General features: G+C 46.2%; 1 protein-coding gene across 6 annotated transcripts in view; it reads left to right on the top strand.

Annotated features, from left to right (window-relative positions):
• Window positions 1-13877, top strand: part of ST7 (suppression of tumorigenicity 7) — a 133808-nt gene that overhangs the window by 37574 nt on the left and 82357 nt on the right. Inside the window, exon 1 of one of the 6 annotated variants that reach the window (XM_042872483.1) lies at window positions 1994-2300. The exons of the other annotated variants lie outside the window; for them this stretch is intronic. Coding sequence (XP_042728417.1) covers window positions 2279-2300 — 22 coding nt within the window. The 5' untranslated portion in view covers window positions 1994-2278. Of the gene's footprint in view, window positions 1-1993; window positions 2301-13877 lie in introns of those variants that run through there. 6 annotated transcript variants of the gene reach the window in all.

Raw genomic sequence — 13877 nt, 5'->3', positions numbered from 1 at the left:
TGGTCCTGTGCCACGGATAGCTTTGTGAGCAGGAATAATTTGGACATGCCTTAATGGTGCTGAGCACCCACACTATGTCTGGAAATGTTAATTGCGATTCAGCAGCCAGGTCATTACTTCAAGTGCCAGGTCATTACTTCAGGTGTTTAAGAACAGATTGAAGACATCTGGTTAGTCATTGCCTGAGGGTTGATCTGAGTCACCATGCTCAGGTGTCCATCTCTCAGTGGGGAGATGGAGAGTTGCCCGTTGCACAGTGTTATGAGATGATGTCTCACCCCAGGGTATAGCCTCTCCCATCGCTCTGTTCCAGTTAAGTGCTTCCAGAAGCCTGGTAGGACTAAGTGTTCTTGGGGTGTGTGCTGCACACACAGAGGCTGTTTGAGGAGCTGAGTGGAGAAACAGCCAAGGAGCAGTCTGTGCCAGCAGAGGTAACCATGAGAAGAGCTCAGAGCACCTTGCCCCCGACCCTTTGTACAAATACAGCAAGGAGATGGGGCTTGGTAGAGCTTCTTGTTCTCCTTCCTTGCACCGCTTATGGCCCAGGGCTGTAGGGAGGAGCACACAGCCGTTACTGGGCACTGGGCCCACACTGGCCTTCCTTGAGAGCAGAGAGGTGCCAGTGAGCTCCTGTGGTTCTGACCTGTGCATTGTTTTCCAGTGTGCTCTTAGGGCAGCAGTGTCTGCCGATGACTAGCAGTTCCCCGGCGACTTGAATGTGTTGAGATGTTCCAATGGAAGGTGCCTCCAGGGTTAGCTGTTACCCATTCTCCCTGCCTGCTTACCACAGTGACATGGTGCATTCTGCAGAGAGCACAAAAACCCCTGGCAAACAGAGCGGTGGGAGCATTTGGTAATGAGTAAACTGCAAAAGATCAGAAACAGGGGTAGCCTTTCTTTAAGTGCTTTGCTTAATGGACTTGCATCTATTTCCTATTTCATGTTGGCCACTGCAGCACTTTTCTGTCTTTGCCATGGTTGTAGCTGCGTGTACTTGCTCAGTGAGACTCATTAAGAACTCCTCATTGTGCCCCATCTGGACTCCCGTGCTGAGAGACGACCCCTGGTATCTGCAAGCTTCTGCACATCAGCTTACTGCTTTGCTGCTCCTGCCAGTGCAAGGCATGGAAGTGCCTTTTGTCTGCAGTGGGACTGGAAGGAGTCAGCTGAAGCCTTTGTTTCTACAGTTTAACATTTTGAAATTACTGAATATCAGAAAAAATATGCTCAATATTCAAAAAATATACCAAAAAAAGACACTTGCAGAGGCTAAGAAACACAAAATCTGAATGGCTTAAAGGAATAAAGAAAAAAGTAAAATAGTTCTTTGGTTGCTAGGATGCTTTTTTATCACTGATAGCAGTGTGATTTGGGTTTTTTTCTTCTTTTAATGTAATTTATTCACTATGGTTAGAGCACTGCTACACTGTGTTTTGACAATAGGTTTAAGTAGATGAGATAGCTGGCTAGTGCCACGTGAAGAGGGTTTTTGAAGTGCAGATTGGCTCAGGGTTTTCATTTCTCTTTGAAGGAAAGATAATGAAGAGCATTAGCAATGGCAATTTGTGATTATTGTGTATTGAAAATGCCATAAATGGCATTTACTTGGACATTTGTCCCCGGAATTTGCTCTGCATGATGTGTTTGCAAAGAAGCACTTTGCATCTCATGCAGCTGAGCAGAGAAGTGTGAATTGATAGCAGATATTTCAGTTAGAGTTAAAGGCGCAGGTCGGGGGGCTGATCATCGAGGAAGCAGATAGGCGTCTGCTTCTTTGTCTTTTGTATTTGGTGACAAAGGAATCCCCATCTGAATTGCTTCGCTCCATCCGAGCCCCCTCCGAGCCTCTGGTTAGCAGCAGTCAGTCTTTGCAGTGTCCTGACGTCATCCAGTGCATGCATGAGCTATGCTATTGTCTTACCGAGCGCAGGGCTGGGGATTGCAGTATCTGGTGTCCGCTACCTATCTCTGCCCGCCGCTCTCGCGGGAGCGACGCCGGCCTTCCCTTATCTCTTGGATTTAACACAGAGGCTCCTGCCTTCGGCTGCCTGAAGAAGGACCTTCGCTCTGGGGGCACGTAGAGCTATCTGCAGCGTGGAGCAGAGGAGGGGAGAGGAGGAGAGAGGAGAGGAGGGTCTGGCAGCTTGGATAGCTCGGACTGCATTGTCTGCCTTCATGACCCCTGCTGTGTAGCGGTCTCATCCCTGCTCTCATACACTCCCTCTGTCTTCCACTCTTTCTTCTCTCCTTTTTAAAATAGCAGCATCTGGGGCCAGCCATGTTTGGCACTGAATCGTCATGTAAGTAAACGCATCCTGCTTGCATCCTCTTTCTGTTTGCTCAGGGCCGGTGGTATTGTTTGCTGTGCGCCGCGGTGCCAGCCTGCTTACAAAGGGACGGGGATGCAGGAGGGTGGCATCCCCTCCGTGTGGCTGCATCCCGGCTGGGGGCTGCCAGAGCACCGAGGGGGGAAGGCAGCCTCCTTGAAAGTGCTAATTGATAAGCTCGTCCTAATTGATAAGCTCATCTGATGGTCCTTGGTTGTGAGCGCTCCGGTGAACCCGCTGCATGGATGGTACATTGAGGGGTTGAGATTGCAGCAGCGTGAGATGGGCTGAAGATGGGAGGGATGGCTTAATCTGACAGAAAAGATGGTCTCGTTGGCTTTGGTTCTGTTTCTGGGAGCAGGGAGGCTGTCTTGGGATCCTTCCTGTGTCTGGAGAATCCAGAATTAAATCAGTTGAGTGGAATGCTAAATACTAGAAGTGGTTCTAAATGGCTAAATGGGTGAAAAATCCAAAAGAATGGCTTCGCTTATTTGTTTTTTTGTTGTCTTTTTTTCCTGATCTCTGTGCTGGAAAATCGTAGCTGAGCTTGCCATGTATCAGCAACACAGACACATGCCTTGGAAAACAAGGAGCTTTTCTTCAGTGGGAGCAGTCGGCTCCCTGCAAAGCTGGCCATGGATGCAGCCCAGGGTTTGGGTGGAAGTGGTGCTGGTGCAGCAGTGGGGGGGACCTGTCTTATCTGTGATTATCCGCAGGCTGAAAGATGCGGCACTGTACTTCATGCCCAAATAACACTGTGCATTGCAAACCGACCCTGGCATGAAGCAGAGCATCTCCCTGCAGGCGGTGGTGCTGCATCCCCACACTGCTGGGCTGGGGCTGCTCTGCAGCTCAGCTGCTGCCAGGCAGCCGTGAGAGCGTGGGGAGCCCTGGGGACCCACTCCTGGTGTGAGGCTGGGCTGGGGATGGGCGGCTGCTCCCTCTGCCATGCTGTGCCTGGCCACGGTCGGGCAGAAAAACCTGTGCCTAGTTCCTATCTGCTTTAGAATGGTTTTTCATGGGTTGCACTAAACATGCTTGAAGCTCTTGGTAGATGGAGCGCGAGCAGAAATGCCCACTGCTGTGGCTGCGCCTGTTGATGTTGTGGCTGTATTGATAGAACACAGGCTATGTGTATGGGGAGGTGTGTGCCTGTGCACACTGCATATGAGTGTGCGGTGAAGTACAGTCAGTCCTGCACCTGCCCTCCTGCAGGCAGCACATGCTGCAAACTTGGGAAGTCAAGAGTACTGGGTGTTCATTTCCATGCTGCTCTCTTGTTTTATGACGTGCACCATTAAATGGTTTGCCTGACACATCTGGATGCAGCCACCAGCGTGCTAACTGCCTGTTTCCATGGCTCCCATGTATATAGATTTAGGTGATGGGAGCTTGTACAGTCACTGTCAGCTTCCTGGGGGTGGTCCATCAGTGTTCATTCACCTCAGGTACAGTGCAGTGCAAGCAGTTGCAGAAGATCTGACCCACGCTGTGCCCTGCCCTTGTCCAAATGTACCTCTGTACTCGGCTGGGGCACAGAGCCGGGACCTGGCACTGGAGGGGCTCTGTGCTACTGACAGTGCCCTGACCACTGCTGCTTGGTCCAGGAACCGGTGGGTTCAGAGAAAGGAAATTGAATGGGAATTCTTCTGGTCAAAGTGGAGTCAAACTGAGGGTTTTTTAGCCTCCCCTCTGCTCCTGCCTTCATGTTCCCGTTGCCGGATGATCAGTGCAGCCATCTGGTTCTTAATATTTCAGTCCTGCCAGAATGGTGCTGGGTCCACCAGGCAGACTTTCACGGTGCTAAAATGAATTCATAAAATTCAGCTTTCTCTGTTCCTTTAAAATCCTACAGGAGCTGTTTCCACAGCTGTTCAAAGAGCATAAAACGAGCAGATTGCAGTTTGTTCATCCTGCTCACTTACATATAGTATTTAGGAATTGATTAGGAATTCTGTCTCCCAGTGACACAGATACTTCAAATGTCAAACACTCCACAGTTCTGCTTTAGCTTTTTCCTTCTGACAGCACGAGAAGGGCAGTGTGAAAGCGCAGCCGTGCTTATCACTGCCTGGGTGCTGGGAAAGACAAACATGGGGCACGGTGGTGTGGCGGGGAGCTGAGATGCACTGTGCTAGCAGATGCCAGCCCTGCGGCACGCTGCGAGCTGGGAAAGGGCAACGCAGAGCTGTCTGCAGGGAGCTGGGCTGCAGCGCAGCAGCTCCCGTGCGGCCATGCTCAGTGCTTTCCATCAGTCACGTGCCCTCTTTGTCATCCCCACGGGGAACACGTGTGCTGGAAATCGTTCATCCTTGGTGCTTTTGTCCTGACCTCTTCCACGCAGCACGGTGTCAGGCACAGCAGCTGGGAGAGGCTGGGGTGATGTGGCTCAGCTGGAGCTCTCGGTGCGATGTAAAGGAATGGGGCAGGCTGTGGTTCGGAGCTCATACAGCTTACGAAGAGGGAGGCTGGTGTGTGGGGCTGCTGTCCTTGGGGAAATGGGCAGCTGAAGGCTGGAGTGGACATACTGGAAAGAATCCATGGAATGGCCACTAAGATGAGGAAGGGACTTGGAGCATCTCCAGTGATGAAGCTGAGAGAGCTGGTTCTGTGCGAGCCAGACTCTTGTCAGTGATGCCCCGTGCCAGGGCAGGAGGCAGCAGGCACAGCCTGGTTCCCTCTGAACACCTGGAAGAAGCACTTTGGTGTGGTGCTGCAGGTGGTGGATCACTGGCACAGGTTGCCCAGAGGCTGCGCAATCCCCTTGGAGATGTTTAAAGCCTCCTGGTCATGGTTCTGGGCAACCTGTTCTGGGCAACCTGTTCTGGGCGTCCCTGTTGGAGCAGGTGTTGGGCCACCAACCTCATCCATTCTGTGTGGAAAGGGATGCCCTGCCCACTTATAATCTTTGCTGCTCTGTGTTATTCTGCTTCAGTGTTATTGTTCCTGGGCTATATTTTTTTTTTCCAAACTCCTAGCCAGAATGCATTAAATGGAAAAGGTTGCACCAAGATAATTGATTTTATAGCATGAGGAGAGTCTTGTAAAACTGCATAAGAGCAGCAGTTAGGAATGGAGAAGTGAGAAACCGTAGTGCTGGTTATTGAGAACAATTTCTTCTACCTTAAAAGAGGCACTCTGTGAAGTGGATGCCCAAGTACTAGAACGAAGCTGAAGTCTTCAGTTCATTAGCGATAGAGTGCCTGGGACCCTGCTCCAGAGTTGTACAGTGTGATGGGTGTGGGTGCTGCTGTCCTGGGCCAGAGTACCTGCTTCCTTTCACCATCCCAGTCCTCAGGAGAACCAGCCAGAATCAACCACTGCTTCAGCTAGTCAGCTGTGACCATGTTAGCTCCTCAGGCTGCTTTGTTGGGAGGTCAGATGTGCAGTGGTCCAAAGGAAGGTGGGACCATGGAGCTGTTGAAACTCTGCTGGGGCAGTGGCCCTGGGGAGGGTGGGCTCCACCAAACCAGCAGGTCACCAAAAGGCTCTGTTTTTAAACACAAATAGCCCATTGCCATCCTGAATTGCCAGCAACACAGCAGTAAGTTCACAGGGATGTTGCACTGGTTTCTTAGGCAATTTTATGTAGAAGAGAGGCTACAGAAATTTATCAATTCAAACAAAAAGATTTGATTGTTGAGATTCTGGCTGCTCCCCAGCCAGGGGAGCTTGTCTTGATCTCCCATCAGTCAGGGCTGTGGAAACGCTGCAGAATCAGGTCAAAGAGAATGGCTTAGCTACAGCAGCTTCAAATACCAGAGTAAACCTGGATTATGAAAGGGATTGAGATTGTAAAAGTTGTAATAAACTTGACAAATTCGACAGTGAGAGTTCAAGATATTTGGAGGGAAACGCAGTCTCCCCTTCTGCTTTACAAGGGATTTTAAATACTTAGTGAATTGTCACTATTTTCTTTTAATAAAGGCTTTTTAAAAAATAATGGTCCTGAGATAAGAGAAGGTCTGTAGTTTATGTAAACTCCATTGCTGTGTTACTTCATTAGCTGCCCAAGGTGCTGTCTCGAAGCACTTGGCTGTGTGTTCGCTAAGGAGGGCTGGAAGCTCAATTCAGCTTTCTCCTCCAACAGTGCCAGTGCGAATTCACTGTGTTGAGCTGTTTTCAAGCATGCAGCTGTTTGAGAAGTTTAAGTGTGAGTTGGTGGGGTGAATGGAGACATGTTGGAGGCTAGATTTGACACACTCATTTGACAATCTGAGACCTTCTGGTTCTTGTAGCCCTGAATCAGCTTTTGTGTCAAAACTCATCAGTTTTGAGTTCGCTAATATCTGATAGAAGGTGCTGAGTGTGATTCTAACCTCTGCTGCAGTTGTGTCCATAGGTGAGTTTCTGGAACTGGCAGGAGATCTGAAAGTGCAGGCAGTGAATGGAGTACCATCTTTCTTCCCCCCATACTGTCTCATTACGGTTGATCCTTGCCGTAGCTAAAATCCTAAGCTGTGGTCAGCAGTGAGGCCCATGACTGGCTAAAAGTGATAAGAGTTCTTTTAGATTAAATATAGAAATCACAGAATAATTTTTGTTGGAGGGACCAGCACCTCCTTCTGAGCAGGACTGATCTCCAGGTTACATCCATCTCCATGGATGTATTATATAGATATTATACCATCTCAATCCATCCGCATGTTTGCAAAATGATGGGAGATCAAAATGAGCTTCAGCTGTGACCAGTTTGATTTACAGAACCAGAAATAAGGATAAATCTTTAAGCCCAAGGACAGTTGAAAGGCTATTAGAGTCCCTTTGGACCACGTGACCCAGATAGGAAGTGCAGTACGTGCAGTGGGGACTGCTATGAGCCAGGGTAGAAGCACTGGGGTTTGAGGTGATTTCTGGGGGTAACTAATGTCAGTGCCACTCTAAAAACTTATCTGCAGAACAGTCTAAGCCTTTTGTTTCCATCTGAGCTAGAATCGCCTGCTGATCACTGAAGCACCAGGGAAGGTCTATGGGAGTGCAGTGAAGAAAAGAGCACTGTAAATTCATGGAGATGGAGTATTCCAAGTTTCAGGATCAACATATATCTTTCCTGTTTGTTAAAACACTGTTAAAACACCAGTATTTAGACCCTTGCATATGAAGGTAGCTATCTACAGCAAGGACTGAAAGAGGCTTAGAAATGCCATTATGTTCACTGTTATAAAGGATAGGACATCTGTAATAGGGAATAAAGATGTAAAACTACAGAGAAAAACATCCAGAAAACATCCAGTGTAACTCAGTGGAAAATTGGCTGGCTGTATTATGTTTGGCCAACGAGAAGCCTATGCTAAGAGATCAAATTATAATGCTCAGAAACCAGGATTCTGTGTGGACCTACATTCTGCCTAGGCCAAGAAATTTGCCACTGCTTTCAGCATTGTATGGAAACTACTTTAGGAGTTCCTAAAGCTGTTTGTGGATTTCATTTTGAATTGGCATCTTGAGTTAAAACGAGTATTTCAAACAGTACATGGAAATCAGAAGGGAAATTCTTGTGAGACTCTTGGGCAGTGATGCAAAATTAAAGTCTCTTGTGTATGACTTCCTTCAAGAAATATGGTGGCTGAGAAGGTCTTTCCTCGGTGCAGAGAAGTGAAGGATGTGGAAGTGGCCCTCAGACAGACAGTGGTTGAGCCAGAAGCAGGAGCTCAGAATGAAAATGTACAAAACTGGCAAGCTTTTATGAGAAATATGTAGCTGTAGTGGGGACTTTCCACATTTGTATAGTTCTTAAATAGCTTTTCTAAAGAATTGACCAGGCAGGGAAGGGATGAGGGTGATGTGAATGAGCTCTGAAAGAATGTAATTTGTACTCAGAAGGTCTGTAGCCTAAGATGCTCTGGGAGGTTTTGAAGATGACAATATAAAGATTGTCCATCTCCTTTTGCCTCTCATCTTTAGCATGCTACTCATTAGCCCAATGATTTTGCACATACAGTGAGAATGTGATTTCATGTCTGTCATCACACCAGCAAATGCTGGCTTCCATGTTGCTGCTAGAACTGAATCTTGGAAAGCTGCTGTGAGTGTGCCTTTCCTGCTGCACTCACCTGACTGTGGAAGAACCCATCTTGTGGTGCATCAAGGAATTTTAAGAGGTTGTGTTCTTGATGTTGATGAGTTGTACTTATGAAAGTGCAGCAAAAAGAAAATGTACTCACTCGCATGCTTTAAAGTTCCTGGATGATGGTAGTAGAAAAAAGAGATTGCATATTTTTTGCTTTGTATGTTCTCTGCATTTTAAAAAATAGCAAGGGACCTTATTTTGAGATCATAACTGGAAAGTGAATTATGACACGTACATTGCAGCTCTGTGGAGCACAGAAAATGGCAGCTGACTCCACCTGTAAGAGCACTGCTGCAAGATCAGGGAAAACTACCATAAGCAGACAGCAGCATCCCAAGCAGAACCTGAAGTGTATGAATCACTGGTCATAAATTAAAATACAAGTAAGTGTTATTATTCGCAATACTGAAACATGCTAAAAAGGTGTATTTATCATTCACAAGAGCTGAATGTGGAAGCTGATGTCCTCACTAACCTTTTCTCCTGGCCGCTGCCTTCATTGCAGGCTCTAGCAAGGCATCCCAGACTTCTCAGTGGTAGCAAACCATGCTGCTGTGTTTGCAGCATGTAGATGCATTATTGTAGATATTGTAGATGCAATAACCCAACTCAAATTATCCATCTGCTGATAAAATGCTTTCATGCTTCAATTTAAATAATCAGAGGGAATACACTACATCAGAAATGCAGAATTATCTGGTAAAGAAACTTGTGTGAAGATCCTATATGGTGCTTTGTCATCTAGAAAGAAACCGAACATTTCATCTAAAATGGCCTGGAAATTTCATAGGCAGCTGCTGGAAGGCAAAGTCTGTGAGAGGGTTAACTAAGCTGGAGGAAGTGTTCCTGTAGCTCAACAGCATGTATCAGCCTGGTTATTCTCTGCTTGCGTGGTCCACAGTGATAACTGCAGATAAGCTGTTATTATTATGAACAGAGCGTGATAATCAGTCTGCCTCTGCAGATGGATGGAAAAAAGCTCCAAGTGGTGGAAATAAGCAGCCAGATAAAAAGCAGCAAGATCTGAGCTGCAGGGCTCTCATTCAGGAGTGGAAGTTCCCTCAGGAAACCTCCCATACACTGAGAGACTTCATGCATTCAGATTATATGAGGGAAATAGGGGAATATAGTGTCCTTATTAACAGAGCAGAAATGTGGTTTCTGTGACCGTAAAAGTGGGAGCGTACTCCTGACTTACCAGTGAGTTCATTCTGAGGCCTCGGGCCTCAGCTAGAATGTAATGACAGTACAAGGAGACAGCACCAGGATGAAGGAATCCTCAAGCGTGTAAGATAAGACATAGGTGTGAAGGGATAGGATAGCATGCATCCTCAGCAAATTTGATGATAGTACAAGGCTGGGAGGAGTGGCTGCCATGCCAGAAGGCTGTGCTGCCACTCAGTGAGACCTGGAGAGGCTGGGAAGTTAGGCAGAGAGAAAAATAATGAGGTTCAACAAGGGCAAGTGCAGAGTTCTATACCAGAGGAGACATAACCACGTGCAGCAGTACAGTTTTAGGAGATGAAAGGAGCTGCTACTGAATGGGAACACTGCAGAGAAGGATCTGGATGTCCTGAAGGACAACAGGTTGGCCGTGAGCCAGCAGTGTGCCCTTGTGCTGTGTGCATTAAAAAGAGCACGGTTAGCAGGTTGAGGGAGGTGATCCTTCCCCTCTATTATGCTGTGATGGGGCCACATCTGGAGTACTGTGCCCAGTTCTGGGCTCCTCAGTTCATGAAAGATGGGGAACTAGAATCCAGCAGAGGGCCACAAAGATGATAAGGGGCCTGGAGAACTTCCCTTATGAGGAAAGTATGAGAGACCTGGGACTGTCCAGCTTGGAGAATACTGAGGGGAACTCAAACATATCTGAAGGGCAGGAATCAAGTAGATGGGGTCAGGCTCTTTTTAGTGGTGCATAGTGACAGCACAAGGGGCAACAGATGCAAACTGGAACACGGGAGTTCCATCTGAACATTAGAAAGAACTCTTTTGCTGTGTGGGTGACAGAGCACTGGCACAGGCTGCCCAGAAGAGAAGCTCTGGAGTCTCTTTCTCTGAAGATATTGAGAATCCACCTGGATGCTTTTCTGTGCACTCTGCTGTAGGGAACCTGCTGTAGCAGGGATTTGGACTAGGTAATCTTAGGAGGTCCCTTCCAACTCACATAATTCTGTGATTCTGTAGCATCATCTTTAATATCATTTGCCATGCTGTAGTGGGACTAAGTGCATGTTGCCCTGCCTGTGGGGGTGCAATAGCTGCAATGATCAGGAGATTTAATTACCTGCCCAGGAGCTATCTCAGTGGCTATACATATTTATATACTGTATTATGTTGTACATAAGTATTTATACATATTGCTATGCTAGGATATACCTGCATGCCAAAGAAGGTGTTCTTGCTGTGGGCATTGTGAATCACAGCCTGCAGTGACCCATTCTGATGCGAACAGACATCAGGTTGGCTGTTTTGGGGCATTGCATTTATGCTAATGACTTACAGTCTCTGTGGGTCTTGGCTGCATTTCAGCGATGAATGAAGCTGTAGATTCAAAATCAGTGCCCTGTGCTGCAGGAGTTTTGAGCTACGTGTCTGGCATTTAGCTGTGCTTTGTCTTGTTTGTCTCTAGCAGTGTTCAGTTAATTCTTGCATAAAATAAAGTGCATATAAATAGTCACACAGAACCATGCAAAAGGGCAAAAAGAAAAGGCACATGTTGGGGCTTGCCATCCTCAGTAGTATTCCCTTAAACATCCACACTCCCTGGGGTAACAAAGCGATGTGCATCTGTAATCTAGGCTGTCAATGCAGTCACTGTCCTTGCACAGCAAGGTACGGCTTGCAGCAGCTCATGTCTGCAGTCTAACAGTAAATGCACGTTCTCAGTTATTTCAGAAAAATATTATTTCAGAAATCTGCATTTTCAGCTATTCTCCTTCTGTTCACTGACAAGTTGTACTGTAATTCTGATTTGATTTGTACTAGAAGGAAAGATGTGGCTTTTTCACAGAATGACTTGAGTTGAAAGGGACCTTAAAGACCACCCAGCCCCAGCCCCATGCCATGAGCAGCGCTGCCACTCACCAGCTCAGGCTGCCCAGGGCTCCATTCAACGTGGCCTTGAGTGCCTCCAGGGATGGGGCATCCACAGCTTTCACGGGCAGCTGTGCCACTGCCTCACTGCCCTCTGAGTAAAGAATTTCCTCCTAATATCTAACCTAAATCTCCTCTCTTTTAATTTAAAACCACTCCCCCTCGTCCTGTCATTGTCTGCCCATGTCAATCTCACTCACTGTTCATAAGCCCCCTTGAGGTACTGGAAGGCTGCAGTGAGGTCTCCCTGGAGCCTTCTCTGCTCCAAGCTGTACAACTCAGCTGCTTCAGCTTTTCTTCACATGTCACTGAACAATCTAACTGTGGGCAGAGGTGTTCAGAAAGTTTTTATTTATATTTGTACTTTATATATATGCATACATATATATTACTTTGTAAGCTGTTGTGAGTAAAAATTGTAGCTGCCTTGTAAAGCATTGTAAAACAGGCTGAGTGACCAAAGCTAAGAAGGCTGCTTTTTCCTAAGCGAAGGAAGAGTCTAAAGCCATCTCTCTGTATAGCCTATGTTGCTGCCATGAAGCTGTACTCTCACTTCTTCCCTCCAGGAACTGGAAATTCAGTACCCTGGTACCATATCTAGTTTTCCAGCATTAGATTTGCTTTCATTCTTTTGCAAGGAGATTGGAGCTATGAGCAAAAGTAGAGTTAGCTTCCTTTTTCTTTACAAAGTTGCTTTTTCCAGGGGCCTCATACCTGAGCCCAAGGGAACTGAACTTTTATCTGATTGCCCCTCTTTAATTGATTTCACATCAGTTATTGCTGGTCTGATGTCCAAAACTAAGCCAACAGCAGTTGGCATATGGTAGGAGTCACTGCAGCCAAGTCTCAGCATTGTCCATTTGTAGCTGTTCCCCTTCTCTTTGGGAACCCATGTCAATTTGGTAGGGAGCAGTGAAAGACTTATCCCAAATAGATGTCAAAACCTTTTATTCGGGGCTCTTAAGAGCTGAGTATGATTGATGAGATTAGCCTTTTCTGTGAGTACCCTTCTCAGAAATTGTAGGTGATCCCTTAGAAGGTTTATCTGTAAATGTCCTGTCTCAGGTTTAAATAAAATTGTGATTTTTAAAAAACAAGGTTAATTAAGCTGGCATAAAACAAAAACAAAAACAAACTACAGAAATTCTCAAGTAGGACTACCCTGAGTTAACAACGTGCAAGTTTAAGGTTAATTGCAGTAAACTTTCTTAGAAAATAGGATGTCTGTGAAATACATTGCATAAAAACATGAGTTCAGACAGGTCAAAAAGTGCTTTAAAGTAATATTTGTGTAAAAGTGATGAGGTGATTTCTTGGTTTTGTTTTAATATCCATCATAATACTTTTTGTAGCTTTCAGAAACCTGAAATATCATTTTGTTTGTCGTAATCATAGATTAAGCAAGATTGGAAAAGAGCTCCAAGATCACCCAGTCCAACTGTCCACCTACCAGCACTATAGCTCCACCAAACCGTGTCCCTGTGTACAGCAATTAAACGTTCCTTGTATGCCTCCAGGGATGGCGACTCAGCCACCTCCCTCAGGCTTCTTAACGTGCATGAGAATGAACTTTGATAAGGGATTTGAAGTTCTCCTCTGCCAAAGAGGAGCTGCAGTTTCCAAACATAACAAAGGAGTAACTTTGTTTTCTTTGATGTTGTTGTCAGCCCTTTGGTGATGTTTCTGCAAAGCCGATGTTACATTTTTGGAAGACACCAAGAAAATGGCTACTGGCTTTTAATTGCCCTGCCAATAAATTTGGCCATGCTTCCCTAGAATGCTGGCTTGTAGGGAAGCCTGGGTATGTTTTATTGATCCACAGTGGCTGAGCATTAGCAATGAGAGCATGAGGTGGGCAAAGCCTTCTTAAATTTATGACGTCATTATCTGCAATAGTTCAGCGTTTAAGCCATTGTGGTGTATAAAAGCTTGTATAAAAGCACTGTGATGGTATAAAAGCTTGTCTTTACACCAAGTGCCCTGCTAGCTATATTCTAGTTTGGATCTAGCAATTAAACTTCAGCTGGTTTGGAGATTTTTACAGAAACAGAAATAGAGTACGGTGTGTACTGTGTGAACTGTTGCAAAATCAGGTTTTGGCTAGATGGTTCATCTGTGGAGGTTGAAATAAACTGAAGAACAGTTGGAATCTTGAAGGAGGAGGCTGGGTCAACTTATTTCTTGAGCAGCTAAATCTGGGAAGTGTGATGAGCTAGAGGAGAGAAGGAAGTCTTATAACATGGAAGATCCTGGAATTTTCAAATTATGTGTGATTTTTTTTTATATGTAAATATGTAAATGTCCAAGTGTATCATCCAAGTGGAGGCAAGTGGCGAGTGGTGTTCCTCAAGGGTCAGTCCTGAGGCTGGTGCTGTTTAACATCT

The sequence above is a fragment of the Lagopus leucura genome, unplaced genomic scaffold (assembly GCF_019238085.1).
Source record: "Lagopus leucura isolate 7727_CA_CO unplaced genomic scaffold, USGS_WTPT01 Super-Scaffold_100008, whole genome shotgun sequence".
NCBI lineage: Eukaryota > Metazoa > Chordata > Aves > Galliformes > Phasianidae > Lagopus > Lagopus leucura.
The sequence above is the reverse complement of the archived record's forward strand: the minus strand, read 5'-3'. Positions and strand labels throughout refer to the sequence as shown.